This window comes from Euprymna scolopes, chromosome 2 (assembly GCF_053919585.1).
Source record: "Euprymna scolopes isolate OS-2025 chromosome 2, ASM5391958v1, whole genome shotgun sequence".
In the NCBI taxonomy this organism is placed as follows: domain Eukaryota; kingdom Metazoa; phylum Mollusca; class Cephalopoda; order Sepiida; family Sepiolidae; genus Euprymna; species Euprymna scolopes.
Genome location: NC_136483.1, coordinates 161836216 through 161852936, shown reverse-complemented (window position 1 = coordinate 161852936; position 16721 = coordinate 161836216). Strand labels below are relative to the sequence as shown.

Genomic DNA, 16721 nt, shown 5'->3' with positions numbered 1-16721 from the left:
GAACTTATTTACTTTAGACTTGAACACAACCATATTGTAGTCAGCCGGAAAGCAGGAACACGGGAGACAATTCCACAGGCGTGCAGTTCTAAGAAAGAAGCTTTGTTCATGGAATCTACGTTTAGGTTTAGGCACAGAAAAAGAGTGGGGGAATTATTGATAGTGTTTGTTAACCCATATTTCCGCCAGGGGTCGTTAGTTGCGTTATCTCTCAAACAAGATGGCATGTGGCTTTTTCTTCGATGAATCGTCCGATAATATTTGATTTTCTTAAATAAAAAAAAACTACTTGATCGATTTACATGATTTTTGGAATATGACATTTTCATGCAGTAACAAGTACGTATATTATAAAGATTTTTTTCGGATTTTTATTATAGAAAAGATTTGTTGTGGCCCATTTATAGACTTGCACCGGAAAAATTGTTGTTTTCTGGGTCGGAATCTATTTCACTTATCATTGGCTAGTGTTTCACTATTAAATAGGTTTCTTATTAGTTCCTTCATCAAGTGGCTTCATACCTTGTCTTGAGCGATTTTCATTAAAAAAAAAAAAAATCCCTTTTAAGTCAACTCTGCCTTTTTTTTAATTGAATGTACATTGTACAACTACATGATTGTCTCCCTTTCATCAAAGCATCTTCCTTGAAGTAAACAATCACAGGGATGCTACACTGCAGCGATGGAACAGAAGCTGGAGCTGAGTAGACAGTATGGGACCTATCAGATTAGTAACTCTTTTTTTAAAAAGAAGAAACTAGTGACAGGTAGACAAGCCCAGATATAATAACAATATTCCATGCAGCAGCAGGATATGGTGACTCTTCTCCCTTATTATTTCTTCTCTTCTTTCTCTTCCATTTCATTTCTTCTTGCTCTTATTCTTCTCAGGCCTGCATTTCTTCATTTTTATACCACTTCATAACAAACAAAATAAAGGTACCTCAGTCTAGGAGGATTTTTTCTTCACTGACCGATACCAGACTCAATGGTTTTACAATGACTTAAGGCAGTTTTTGGCATTTATTTGTATAATAGGATGGGGCGGGGGTATTCCAACTTCCACTTACAAACCACTTCATAAAAGCAAAACAAAACAAAAGAAATCCTCAGTCTAGAAAGATTTCTCTTTCATTGCAACACATCAGAACCAATGGTTATACAAGTAACACATTTTTAAACATTTATTTCTATTGACAGAGCTTTATTTCTTAACTTATGAACAATGTATTCAAAATAAAACAAATAACTCAGTCTAAATGTAGCTTCCATTATTGAATGACACCAGAACCAAGGATTTTGGGATTGCTTAACATGCTTTTCGACATTTCTTCATATTAGGTAGACTTCATTTCATAAACACAAAGCAATACCTATCTCAGTCTAGAAGGATTTCTAGTCATTGTAAGACAACAGAACAAATGCTTTTAATATTGATTATAAAGACTGTTTCTGAAGACATATTTTAATCAATCCTGAAACCACAGGTTCTGGTGTTTTTACATTGAATGATAAATCCTTATAGAATAAGGTGATTTCTTTTTGTTTTTCTGAAGTAATCAGTAATGACCTGGAATGGAAACTCTCACATCTGGGTTGGTAGAATACAATATGTAAAAAATAGTTGTTAAAAAGGCTGAAGATGTAAAGTTTTGCTAAAAACTGTGCATAATGGCCATAAAAACTGTGCAAGCCCCACCCATTATGTGAAAGCAAAAAATAAAAAATGTTTGCAAAGAAATATAATAATCAACACTAAAACCATTTGTTCTATTATCTTACAATGACTAGAAATCCTTTTAAACCGAGATAGGTATTGTTTTGTGTTTATGAATAGAAGTCTACCTAATACAATAAAAATGTCGAAATGCATGTTAAGCAACTTCCATTTTGAAAAGGTATAAAATGAATATCTACTCTTTATGCTGCCGCTTGCTCTGAAAAATATTTGAAGAATATACCACCTACAGTCAAGAATATACCATCTATAATCAGGTAAATAAATATTTATTGAAAACTATCGAATTATTATTATTCTTATTTATTTATCTGTTTACAACAACTGAATAATTCCTGCATTGACACGCCTTCAAACACCTTTGAACATACAGTTTTTTGTGAATATTATAACACCAGAGAGAAATTATTAATTAGAAAAAAATCTTATTAATTCTTCCTCATAAATAATTTTATAAAATTTTTAAAAAATACTTGCTCAAAAATTTATTTTTATGAATAGACAAAAACTGAACATTTGTGAATGTTATAGAAAAATTATTAAACAAAGTTTTAAAATCTTATTAACTCCACCCCATAAAATAATTGCATTCATAGATTCAATATTTCTACATTGAAAAGAACCATAAAATTGTAAATATAAGAAATCATTTTTAAAACCAAATTTGATACTAAAGAATTTTTTTTTTCAATAAATGCAAATATAAACTGATATTTCGTCTGACTCCAACCTTCCTCAATTACAGACATTGTTATTTTTTTTTTTCTTTATTGTCGAGCTATAACAACCAATGTCGGTGATAGCCGACCTTCTTTAGTGTCAAATCGAGACAGTTAATAATGTTTACATTTTGTGTAAAGAGCATGCTGGTGACGTGTATAGATAACACATCCAATATTTCTACACTGAAAAGCACCATAGAATTGAAAACATAAATCATTTTTAAACCAAATACAATGCTAAAAGATTTTTTTTTTCAATATTTTCAATTGCATTTGTTAAGAAATTTGATTAATGTTTTTATTTTTCATTCAAATTTTGAGTGCTTATTTACTATTACACTTAATTAAAAAATACAGAAAAATCTTTATGGTGTACATACTCGTCACAGAACGAAGATGTCATATTCCAAATATCATCAATTGATCAAGTAGTTGTTTTGTTTTTTTAAAAAAAAAATTAAATTTTACAATAAAAAAGTCTTAATTATTTTGAATATAAGCAAAATCTTTAGTCAAATTAAATTGTCGCCCTTGAATTTTGGCAAAATTTAAAACAATGTCTTCTCCCATTCCCCTCCTTGTTTCTCATAAAAAAACTTGATCAATTTACGTAATTTTTGGAATATGACATCTTTGTTCCATAAGTACATACATCAAAGGATTTTTTTTGTATTTTTTTTTTTAAATAAGTGTAATTCTAAATAAGCACCAAATTTGGAAGCATATTATGAAATAAAAATTTAAATATTATGAAATAAAAATTTAAATATTATATACCTGCTCATCACAGTCAGATTCGAGGTAATTGTTGTCTTTCTCCAAGCAATTTGTAAATGGGAAAGAATCGGACCCATTTAAACATTCAGAACCATTTTTGCTGATAAAAGGTGTTAAATCCACCTAAAGAAAAAAAAAAAAAAAAAAAAAAAAGACAAAGTATAGCAACAATAACAAAAAAGAAAAGAGACAATAACTATGCTGAACCGCCTTGACATCCGTTCACCCCAATGCTAGTTAGAGTTTTTTTAAAAACCCACTTTTCACCAGAAATGTGGAGTCAAAGCAAATCTTTTTTCTTTAGAAGTTGGAGTCAATGAAAACTGGCCACTCCGACTAAAAATAAATTTACAATGATAAAAATGACCAACACAAAATATCAAAGTCAATGTCATTATTAAATATAAAAAATTTATTCATTAAAAAATCAGTGAATTTACAGACATAAAAAACACATCCATCCATTTTAAAACCAAAATGCAATATTTAATATTAGCTTTATCTACCCGTTGTTGTCCAGGATGCTATGAAGTAACTTTAGTTTTTAATTTTTGTTTTCACGCCTGTAGACTTAAGGGGAGGCAACTCCTTTATATTCTTCAATTTAAAATAAGTTATCCTCATGCTGATAATTTTTATTTTTAGGTGATTAAAGCTGTTTCATATTAACAGTCATCTGAGCCAGAGTAATTTTTTAAATGAATTGTAGCTACGTACATTCTATTTCCAACAACATGATACAACAATAACAAATGAAAATTGGCTAATCAAAAGCAAAATCTGATTTATCAACTTAATGCTATTTGTGTTTAAAACCCCCGAAAAGACAATTTTTTTTTTTTTTTTTTGCGGTTAGACCAGATTACGTACCGACATGAGCATTCTCATGACAGTTTTCTATGCTTTACTATTTCTATGCTGGCTCATGATAAATTAGAAGCCGGTGTTTTGTTTGTGATGCCATCACTAGAAGGTTGCCTTAGAGAGCCAACAGATTCCTTCTATCTGGTTTTTGGTTTTTCAACAGAGCTTTCCTTTCCTAGATGTATTACCTTCACCATGGCTGAGGCACTCCTACCCCTTTATGCTAACTCTGTAAAATATTAGAGGGAGGCTAACAGGTGCAACACCTTGCAACCCGGAACTGTGCAAGGTAGGGGCATCCATCTTCCTGAGGTATTATACATACCCTCATACCTAAAAGAAATATAGATTAATTCATCACGGCCACAACAATCTGACAGACTTAGCTTGAATAAATTTTATTAGATTATCTATATATTAATGTAAAATGTTGTCCCTGGATGGCAGCATTCATGTGATGTCACTAAACTTAGCTGTTGTAACGTTAAGTAGAATGTAGTTTCTCTGCTGATGAAGAACACTGGTGTTGAACCATCTTTGCTGTTCAATCTCAAACTCCTGTCATGTTGTGATCAGAAGCCCAGAGTTCAATGCAGTCACAGAGTTGACATTAATCTAGAGAATGAAGCACATCTCATACAAGGACGAAATCAAAACAACCCCACAACTGTTTTAGTATGAAAGGAAATGTATTATCGAAAACAGAACTGTACATGAATAACATGAAGTTTGTATTGTGAATTCAATTCTTCCGTTTTTGGACAGGCACTCAAAGTTAATCAGATGGTTTTTATTAACTCTAGTCAAAACAGCAGACGAGTTGTTATACAGTAGTGTGCTTTGCAGAGGGTGATGATGGCTAAGTGGTCAACAACACAAACTCAAAACCTGGTGGTTTCAAGTTCAAATCCAGTTTGTTCCACACAAACACTTTCATCAACCTTATACATGACCTTGTGTCTAACACCCTAAACAAGAGTTAAATAAAAATTTTTTAAAAAAGCCAAGCATGCAAGGTCCCCCTCCACGAGCGAAAATTTACTTTCACCATAACTAATGTTTGTGCAAAATTTTAAAAAATCCAAAGAGTGGTTATTGAGAAAAATGCGAATGGACGAATCGGAAACTAACAATCTATCCTTTATCAGTGGGGGCAAAAAAAATCAAAAGACAAAGAGAATCATGTGTGCATTCCTTTTTACATTGTAGATCATATCGCTCTTAATGGTTTCCAAAAGGGAATGTCTGTGAAAATGTATTAAGAAAGTTAGCTAATTCCACAACCAGCATCCAATTAAATGTATGTACATTTACATCATGAATGATTGGTTAACGTAAATATAAATATTTGAATAGCAAGACGATGGTTAAGTGGTTAATTACATGAACTGAAAACCTGGGTATGTCAAGTTCAAATCCAGTTTGTTCCAGAGAAAGAGTTTCATCAAATCCCACGCCTGACCTTGTGTCTAACTTCCTGGACATGAAACAAATTTTTTCTTTCATTTTTTTTTTTTATTCAACAATTCATAGACTTATTCTTGAATCTATCTCAACATGCGTGAATTTCAAAGACAATTGGAAGGAAGTCTCTCCATTATAAAATGTGACCCATTATATTGAGGCCTGAATCCAGCAAGTCAACCAAGTGCTGCCCAGCATCAGACTCATCCTTTCTCTATTCATCACTACCACCTGATCTTATGGAGTGGCGTTGTGTCCCACCCCCACATTTAATTGCTTATCACTACCACTGCCATCCTCTGGCTTTCACTAATTACTTAAATGACAGCAAATATCAATTGTTTCATAGACTCCATTCATAAATTAGTTAAATAATTCAAATATTGTTAGGCAATGCCAGGTCGGGACAGCTAGTATTAACATTTTTATGACTAAATTCTTTTTGTTTTACCATAACATGGAAAGGAAAAAAATGAGGAAGAAATATTGATTTGAGACAAACAAATGTTTATTTTACACAATCTTTGCACTGTAATTTGGCTTATAAACGTATAACATACGTATTTCATTGTATATCTATATATCTTTGAAAGTGAGAATGTGTGTGTGTGTGTGTGTGTGTGTGTGAGAGAGGAAAACTCTTAACCTATATACTCAATGAATTTTTGATCTACGAACTTGAAATTTGGTATATAGGGTATTCAGACACGTGGAAAACTTTAATCGGTTTTCATCTGGAAAAAACGGCTGCTAAGGAGTAAAAATTTAAAAAGTGGTACTTGAGGGAGATCATTTTTATTTGTCAACTGTTTCATGACTGCACATGTGAATCGTTCACATGACAGTTTCCTTATGTTAAGAATAAGTAAGTTTAAAAACACTTCAAAGATCGTGGCAAACTGGCCTAATGGTTATTGTACTTTACTCACTGTCTTAAAGTTTTGGTTTCAGTCTCAGATTAAGTTTTTTTTTTTTTTTTTACTTAAAAGTGAACTATTTAGAAAAAATAATACTTGCATGCACATGTCACAGTTTCTTTCCGTTTTTTTTTTGTTTTTTTTGTTTTTTTTACTATATTGGGTAGTAGATGATAATAAATATGAAATCTGCATGAATTAAATATTATATTTATGCATATTTTACAATCAGGATACGCAAAGAGACCTGCTAGTATATATATATATATATATATATATATATATATATATATATATATATATATATATTAGATTATCAGTATTATTTTGTAGAGTACCTGTGGCTAACTACTGTCATTAACAATGGAAATTAGGAGAATTGCTAGAAAATCAAAGAATAACAGGTACAAAGAACTTAGAGGAATTACCCTGTAAAGAGATGTTTAAAGACAATGTGGATTTAATTACACCTTAGGATCATTCAAGTGGGTCTTTTCTTTCTTTTTTTACGTTTAAGAAAAGCATACTAGTCAACAGTCTTATTTAAATAAGGTCTAGACACAAATTACACAACCATTGTTTTAAAAGTACAAACGTGTAATAGATACCAATACTATTTCCCTGTATTGACTGAAGTACTAAACACTAAGCAGAATTCGACAAATTGTAGACATGATACTAAATATCATTATTGGGCAAATACAGTTTAATAGTATTCTAACCCAGTGTGAGTAGGTCATATTCATACAAGTCAAGGATAAATCTTTGACAATCAGTCTAACAGAGCCTTGACCATTTTTGAGTAGAGAATGACCTCACATTTGTGGGCTGAGAAATGGTTCTGGTTAATCTTAGGAGGTTCACCCGTTGCCTCCCATCTTTTTGGTGGAATAAATTTATTGATTACTGCCTGAGGTACTCCTAGAGAGGCTCCTCAGAGGTGCTGGCTTGACCTTCTCCCACCTTCTGACCTTAGGTTACATCTTACTAATGGTCAGAATCAAAGTATAGTATCTGTGCTGATATTTGATCCCCCACTTTTCTGCTGCCTCTCAATTTGAATGTTGCAGAAAGATTTTTCTTTTTTAAATTTTAAACTAGCAATACATTTAAAAACAATTTAAATTGTTTAAAATCTCTTAATAATGGCATGCTGCATTGAAAAAGCTTGATGGTTTAAGAGAGATCATTTGTAAATCTGACTAAAAATAAAGAACTTATGATTATTTTTGTATGCCACTGGTTGGATATTTCCCCTCTTTTAAGACTATGTGTGTTTTGTCATTTTTTTACACTACTTTTTCAGTTAAAATGTTACATCTTTGTTAAAACACGCAATTAAATCTTAAATTCGCCATGTAAGTAGTTTTTTTGCAAGGATTCCAAAAATGCCCCTGGAAATCTCCAGAAATTAATCGTAAATGCACATAAATTTGCTGCAATACCTTAAAAATACCATCTATCCATTAAAAAATTTTTTTTTAAAAACAGTACTAGAAGTTGAATTGTAATGTATTTATCCACAAAAAAACTAAAATCTAATAAAAAGACAGTCTTGAAATATATACACTACAAGTTTTTTTTCAAATAATTTGCATAAATTATAGATTCAGAGCAATTTGAAAAAAAAAAAAAAAAAAAAAAAGAAAAGCTTAACTCTTATAATGATTGGCCAATTTTAAAAATTTTAAGGCTTAAATTTTAAACAGCCTGGAAATGAGGGATCATTGGAAGCCTTTGGGTTGCTCTTGACTATGATAAATCCATTTATTTTTATAAAGTAAAATTGATTAAAAAATGACTTTATAGAAATAAAATTGATTTTTATAAAACCTGACAAAATAAATCTGAACAAAAGCATAAAAAGAAAAAGAGATTACAACAAAAGTCATTAAAAATATTGAATTAATTTTGTAATTATTCGCATCATTTTTTTTATTATTGTACTCATTAATATTGATATTATTAAGTTCCAACAGAGGTGGTTTCTGGCTATCTTCGTGTGTATGGTTTATTTATGTACGGAGATGTTTATATATGATGATATTAAAATATGATGCATGTTGATTTTTGTGCAAGTTTGGGATACATAAGAAACACCAATGTCAACAAAGAAGCAACAGCAATCGTATTTAAATAAGGAAAAAAACATTAAATAAGGAAAAAAAAAACCCTTAAATATTGAAAAAAACATTAAATATGAAAAAAGCCATTAAATATGAAAAAAAAACACCATTAAATATGGGAAAAAACACCATTAAATATGGGTTAGATTAGGTTATGTTGGGTTTTACGGCATATCAACCTTATTTTTTTTGGTTATTTAATGCCGCGGTCTGTCATATTTTTTTTTTTTTTTGTTAGATATTTTAACTTATTCAGTTAGCCTTTTTGGGTCATTAGGTGGTGTTTTTTTTTTTTTTGTTTTTTTTTGGTGGGGGTGAAGTTGGATCAGGTAAAATTATATTCTTTTGTATAAATTGGCTTTTTTTAGGAATGTTAGTATTTTGTTAGGATTGACTTTTTTTTTAAATAGTTTTTTCAAATTGTTAACATTGTAATAGTTCTGCCGGATATGTTCGAGGTCGCCACAATCCGAAAGAAAGTGTTTTACAGTAAAGGGTTCTTAGCACGACACACATTCTGGAGGGTTTTCTTTTTTTAGCAGAAAGGAGTGGGTTATGTGTGCATGTCCTATGCGAATGCGGGACAAAACTACTTCCTCTCTACGCGATTTTCTGAAATTTGGTAAACATTTCTCTATTGTGGATTTGATTTTGAAAAGTTTGTTGTTTTGACAATTATTCCATTTTTCTTGCCATTTCTTCATAATGAATCTATGTATTAGTTGTTTGTAGTCCGAGTGTGGAATTTTTAAATCGCTTACATCAAGATTTAGTGCATTTTTTTGCATCTCTGTCAGCTTTTTCATTGCCTTGGATTCCAAAATGACTGGGTATCCAGCAGAATTTGATATTTTTATTTTGTGAAAGAGTGTGTATTTTTTGTAATAGATTAATGAGTAGCGGGTTATTTAAATTTTGGTTCTTTAGAGATTCGAGTACTGATAGGGAGTCTGAAAAAAATTATAAATTTGTTGTAGGTGAGGTCAGTAATGAGGTCTAGTGCCGGGTCTATAGCTGTGGCTTCAGCACTAAAAATTGAAGCATAGTCTGGTAGTCGCTTCTGCAAGGTAGTGCTATTGGATATTATTCCGCATCCATTTCTGTTGCCGTCCTTAGAACTATCTGTATAGATATGCTGATGATTTGGGTATTTTTTTCTGAATGTTAAATAGCTTTTCTTGATAGTTCAGTGGGTGAGTTTGATTTTTTGGGAGCTTGTTTAGTTCAAAGATAATTTCAGGTTGTTTTAGTAGCCAGTGTGGGAGGTTGTTTTAGTAGCCAGAGTGGGAGGTTTAGTTGGTTGACCTCATGGATGTTCCTGATTGTGATACCTGCATCTTCCACTAATGGTTTCATACGAAGACCAAAAGGTTTTATAGCTTTTACCTTTTGGTCAAATAGGTTTTGGTAGTTGGGATTGAAGGCTGGATTTGATGGTTGTGATTTTTTCCTATCGCAGAAATTGTAATCTAGTGCGTTTGCAATACAATCGTAGGCAGGATTGTCTGGGCAAGAGAGAATTTTGGTTAAGTACTGTAAAGCTAATTTGTTGCGCCGAATTGATAATGGCGGTTTGTTGGCTTCTGTATATAGACTATCAGTGGGAGAAGTTCGGAAGGCTCCCAGTACAAGCCTGAGGCCCTGATGTTGAACAGTGTCTAGTATCTTTATATATTATTTTCTGGTGATACCATAAATCAAGCTGCCATAATCTAGTTTTGAGTGTAGTAGTGATCTATATAGTTTCAGTAGGGTTTGTCTGTCCGCTCCCCAGTCTGTGTGGGCAATGACTCGCATTAGCTGGAGAGTTTTGTTGCATTTATTCTTTAAGTGTTTAATATGAGGGATGAATGCGAGTCTTTTGTCTAATATTAACCCTAAGAATTTATGTTCGTCGATAACAAGAATCTGGGTATCATCTAGTTTTAAGAGAGGATCTGGGTGCAGTTTTCTAAGCTGACAAAAATGCACGCATTTAGTTTTATTAGTGGAAAACTTAAATCCGTTTTTGGTTGTCCATTTTTTCAATTTATCGATGCATAGTTGGAGTTGACGCTCAATTATATGGATATATGCCTTGAGCATTACTTGTCGCCACCTACGGCCAACAGGTGGCCCCATTGAGGGACTTTTACTCTCTGCAGGGGGGGGGCAGTCGGTGTATTCTGATACTCCACCGACAGGGTCTGGGAATGGGGGGGGGGGTAAAATAAAAAGAGGAGGGAGAGAGAGAGGGGTTATTGTTTTTGTTTTTGGTTCTGCAGAACAAAATTAAGTTTTACAAAAAAGATCAGAAAAAAAACATTAAATATGGGAAAAAAAACATTAAATATGGAAAAACATTACTGTACATAAATGAATCATAGGTCAAGAAATTTGGAGATTACAGCGACTAAAACATAGAAATCAGATGTAGAGTCAACTGGGGGGGGGGGGGCGATTCCTGCAACATGTCTTTAAGAATGGAAAAAAGAAGAAAAAAAAAAAAGCACCCAATATTGACCCTGCTCTATGTAATACATCGATCCTCTCCCTCACTACTCAGATTCAGTGCAAAGCAATATCTCAAACATTACTGGGTTTTAAATGAAACCCAACCATAACTATTGCAAAAATTGCCAACTCCTGACATTGGAATGTGAGGATTCTCACTTTCCTTATTTTGTCTTTTAGTTTTCACATTCCATTAATGATGGTTTTGAAAAAAGGAAGAAGAATTGCTGTTTTCCAGGTTGGAATCTATTCATTTTAATGCTTACTGCTTGAAGTTCAAGTAGCATTTTTTTTTTTTTTTAGTAACTTACATCAAGTGGCATCATGCCTTGTTTGGATTGATTTCCATGAAAAAAAAAAAAAAAAAAAAAAAAAAAAAAAAAAAAAAAAAAAAATCAACATTGACGTGGATAATAGAAAGAAAAGAAAAATAAATAACTCCCTGTTCCAAATATTCAGACAAAAAAAAAAAAAAAAATTAAAAATAATACTCGATACATAATATTGCAAAAACATTTAGATCTCTTTAGAATGAAAGCATCAAGCAGATTTGAGCATTTACTGGCATACTTACAAAGCCTTTAACCCTTGGCTCATCCTCTATACTGTCATCTCCAGCTGCATGTTTGTTTATCAGATCCAATAAGGCTTGCTGGTTTGCACCATGCATCTCATCAATTTTAACCTTGTTGCGGAAAAACTGGAAAGTGGGTAGTTGGTTAACTCGCTGAGCTCCACTGAGATTCTATATAAACAAAAAAACAATTTTAAAAATTAACTTCAGTACATATACAGAGGTAGTCTTACAAAAAAAAAAAAAAAAAATGATAACAAGAAGAAAATGGCTGGTACATTACTTAAAATAAATGTAACAAATCAACCAATTTAGGGTGCACAATTGAGTGAGGATATACACACATTTTATCTGGTGCATATGAATGGCAAACGCACAGTTGTTGGATGCTTGGCCAAGGGAAGAGGGGCCGGAACACAGAGAACTAAAACTATCCTTGGCCAGAGTTAGACCACCCAAAAGATATTCTCTTTAAAGAAAATAGGACTCTCATTGAGTAGGAAGAGTCTTGCGGGGATTTACTTTGTGAAAAAAAAAAAAAAAAAAAAAAACGATGTCCAGGGTTGTTCCTTGGGTGTTTGCAGGTGTGTGTTGAGCAAAAAATAAAAAAAAGAGGTAGTAGGCAGGCAGGCTCAAATCCGTACCGCGAAGGAGAAAAAGAATGTGAAAAAAAGAAAAAAAAGTGACGTCTTTGCTGTTGCACCCATTGCTAAACCGGCATTTTTGAAGGTTTAAATTAAGGCTAGTCAATCAAAAAGAGGGGATAATTTTCGAAAATATCTGAAAAAAGTGACTCCTCCCTGTAGAAAAGTGCCCAGTTGAGGGTGAAGAAATAAATGTTTTTAGCCAATTTTTCCATATTTTTTGAAAATCCGTTGCATCTGTCGAAAGTTTTAGGCAGACATACATACATTTAAACAGACGGATGAAATTTACATTATAGATGTTGATGTTTTTCGACTCACTGATTATTGTGTATGTACATGCACATAAAAATAGTCCCATATTAAAGAAAAGGTTACTTGTCAATAAGCTGGGATTAATATAATATTTTTAGTTGTCTTTCACAAAAAAATAAAATTTAAAGTTGAAAATATGGAGTAAATGAAAGTTTTGAGTTATTAAATTAGTTCTGCTTGTTTTTATACGATTAAAATCAGTTTTTTCTTTATTGATTTACTATTAAAAGAAAGTTAATCTTTACCTCTACTGTGCTTTGAATCATATTACAAAGACCCAATGTGTTAGCTCTTGAAATGAATCTTATATGATCAGTCAAAGTTAAACTTCATCTCATTTTAGATTTTTTTCAAGACGTAATAGGATTTTGCCTGATGTTTAGGTTGGCTTTTGTGGGCAATAAAACCGGAAAATCTTTATTTTATAAGATACAGCCACCATTTGGTTCATATAGGTTTAGATTTTGCATCATTTAAAATAACATTTTAAAATAAATAAAAAAACTCAGGATCAAATACTTACAGGCAGAGTATCAACATCAACTTTCAGAAATACAACATTAGTAAATCTCCGGCTAAATTCTTCAACCTTTGGTCCTATATCCGTACATGGTTTGCACCTGGAATTTTAAAGAAATTATTCTTAATACAAACTGAATCATATGTAACATATAAAGTTATTTTGTCAGGTTTTCAAAGTCAGACTTCAATAGCATTTAAGATGACAAATCAACATTCCATTATAACACCCTCTCCTACACTATGAAAACCACATCAACAACAATACTCCTCCTCGTATTAACTACACTATTCATCACCTACTCACTAGGAGTTTTCCAGATGAAAACACATTGCGCCAAGAAAAAGAAAAATCTATCTACTTTAAATTGGGGGAGGGGGATATCTGTCAAGCCGATCCTCTCATTCGGTAAAGGGTTAATCTTCCGGTAAACCCCCTGTTATACTTATGTTAAATAGGAGAGAAAGACAGAATATTATTAAAGACCTTACCAACTTTTTGGATGCCCCTCTCCCTCAATAGCAACCATTGTGAAGCTTTCTGTCGGTCACAAAAACACTGTTTGGAAAATGCCAATGATAGAATATAGGGCTTTTTACTTGACGAGTCTGAATGCAAAGGGCACATATTAGTGTCCATATGTCACTCCTCATTTGGGGCATCACATTTGTGATGGGAAAAACATTAAAGTAAAAACGTTCTTTTGTATAAATAATTGAATTTGTTCAAAAGTATCAGAAACAATAAACAAGTAAATGATATGTATTTGAAAAAAAAAAAAATAAATAAAAAAAGTACATTCCAACTTTAACAGGAATTAGCTCAGTAGTAGTGTGTTGGGTTCTAGACTCAGGAGTTCTGGTTTAGAATCTCACTAGATTCAGCCACACTAACGAGTTGTAACTGGCAAAACACATGTCCATAGATAATTAAATTAAAAAACGTTTTTCTCAGCTAAAAATGAATTCCTTCACATTTGACAAAAACAAAAAAAAAACATTATTGAAAAAAGAAGTGTGTAAAATTATAGGTGTTATTAATTAAATTTCAATAGGCCTTCATTTTGTATTAAAAATGTATTTAAATGAATAAATTTCCACCTATTCTATATTATCAAAACAAAGTTACACTTATAAAATCTTGATGCAACATATTTTTATAGTCTCTAATAAATTAATATTCTATTTACAATTTGGATTGTTATATTCTGTTATACATAACCAATAGTTTTGTTAATAGTAATATGATCATTATTGATACAAATTAAAGCGACTTAAATAAAAAACAGAATAATGTTAAAAATATTTTCTCAGACATTCAGTTTCATCATTTTCAAGGGAGATAATCTAAATGAAAACTTCCGGTTTATATATATATATAAGCGAAAATGTATGTATGTATGTATGTATGTATGTATGTGTGTATGTATGTTTGAGTGTATGTTTGGATGTCTGCTAAAAACTTTCGACAGACGTGACGAAAATTCACAAACTCGGTATCACATCGAAGCTCCATCCTTTGCTCGAAAAATATCGAAAAATTGGCCAAAAACCGTTAACTTTTTCACCCCGAAATCGACAATTTTCGATAGGGAGGGGGGTGTCAACAAAAACGGTCCTCTCGTGACAATGACCGATTCTACGCATGCGTCAGATGACGTCATGACCTGATTTACTTTAAATAGTTGAAAAACCAAACAAATTTCGTGAACGTCGCCTTAGCTCAGTTGGTTAAGCCCTTGGTTCATTATCTAAATGTTTTGGGTTCGAATCGTGGTGTGAGATTTTTTTTTTTTTTTTTGCGATTTTTAAAATTTTAATATCGAAACAGGCTTATTTAAGCCATTTTTCACGTGTTCGTTTTTCTGTTTTCATCGTTCGTTTACCTTACGTTAGATTTTTTTTGTGTTTTTTTTTCCCCGCTTAGTGTTAACGTTTTCTTTTTTTACTTTGCTTATAACAAACAAACCTACGTCGTCATCGTAACGCTCGACGACTTCCGGCCGCGCACCTATCAATTTGGTTCTTAAATAAATGCAAACATCTTTCACTAACTCATTTATTTTCAAACTTCGCCTCAGGGCTTCGGGTTCGACCCCCGCCCCCGGGTTCTTTTTTATTTAACACCACACACACCTTCAAACACCAGGGCATTGCCGGGTACCCCCGCTAGTACATCAATAAAGGTTGAATTTCAAGTGAAACCAATGGTATCTACTGATTTATCATGTCGCAGTAATGAATATATATAAAACTTACAAAAAACGATGAGGTAGAAAATAAATTATTAATGAAAATAATTTTCAAAGACAGCGAAAATATTTTTTGCCGGCTTTGGGTAGGATTGAAACCACTATCTTCAGACAATGCTCATCTGGAACCGTAGGAAGGCAGTAATTGCTGAGGATGCGGTTAGGAGATTCTGAGTTTCTATCCTGTCATGGTTATTACCTAACGAAGGCCAGATGAAATGTTGGCAGAAATGTCGTAAAACAACAGCTAAAAAGATGAGGAAGATAGTCTGCAATAAATAAATTGATAAATAATACTCATCTCGATAATAAATTCCAATTAAATAATATATATTAGGATTATGTTGTTGTGTGTTCTCTCCTTCGCTTCAGAAACATTATCATTCAAGTTGGGAGGAGGTCAGCGATAGCCTCAAATATCCATTGAAAGAGGTATTCAAATAGTAGAAAACAGATGTTAATTTTCAAGTTTTAGCACTGAATAATAGTTTAGGAGACTAACTGCTGCATTGCCAAAAAACAGCTTAGCCTTATATATCTACAGGGTGGCCCACTTAAAAGTAGCCCAGAAAATGTAGTAGAGAGGAGGAACATTCTTTTATTGTTTAAATTACCTGTAGTGTTATAAAAGATGCTGAAAGTGCTCCCCGTTGACATCTATGCATTTCTGGGCACGTTTAACAACGTTTGCAAATACTGTCTGTAGATCTTCTCTGGTGATCCTCCTGATAGCATTGGTAATGTTCTCCTTTAGTTGGTCTAGATTTTGAGGATTATTTGCATAAACTTTTTAAAGTCCCTCAAAGATAAAAAAAATCACATGATGACAAGTTCGGGGGGGGGGGGGAATATGGTGGCCATAACCCTTTGCTTATTGTTCTCTCTTTCGTAAACATGTTATGAACTCGTGTCAGTGATCTGTGAGACGTGTGGCATGTAGCGCCATCTTGTTGGAAAAATAATTACATTTTGTCTTGTGGTGTCAGTTGGTTGTTAAGAGAAAGATTAAAGAGATCGGGGTACTTTTAAAACTCTATATGTTTAGGTGTTCCCTAGAAAAAGAAAAATTAAAGAATATACATGAAATCTAAAAGTGTATTTTTATGTAAAATTTGCCTTGTAAGATAATGGAAGGGTCTCTGGATCTCTAAGAGCTTATCAGGTATATCAGGGGCCCTGATAATCAGGGCATAGTTCCCTTAAAACTGAACAGCTTTTTTTGTCCAGTCGAAAAATCAATTTTCATTAAAAACCAATGGTATCTACTTACTTTTTATGTCAATTTCAACTAAAAGCAATGTGATCTATTTAACTGT

General features: G+C 32.4%; 1 protein-coding gene across 1 annotated transcript in view; it reads right to left on the bottom strand.

Annotated features, from left to right (window-relative positions):
* Window positions 1–16721, bottom strand: part of LOC145298029 (thioredoxin-like protein 1) — a 49834-nt gene that overhangs the window by 21575 nt on the left and 11538 nt on the right. The window contains exons 2-4 of the mRNA XM_080144291.1: window positions 13158–13254; window positions 11676–11846; window positions 3238–3360 (exon numbers count right to left, since the gene is read on the bottom strand). Of these exons, the coding sequence (XP_080000417.1) occupies window positions 3238–3360; window positions 11676–11846; window positions 13158–13254 (391 nt within the window). The remainder of the gene's footprint in view (window positions 1–3237; window positions 3361–11675; window positions 11847–13157; window positions 13255–16721) is intronic.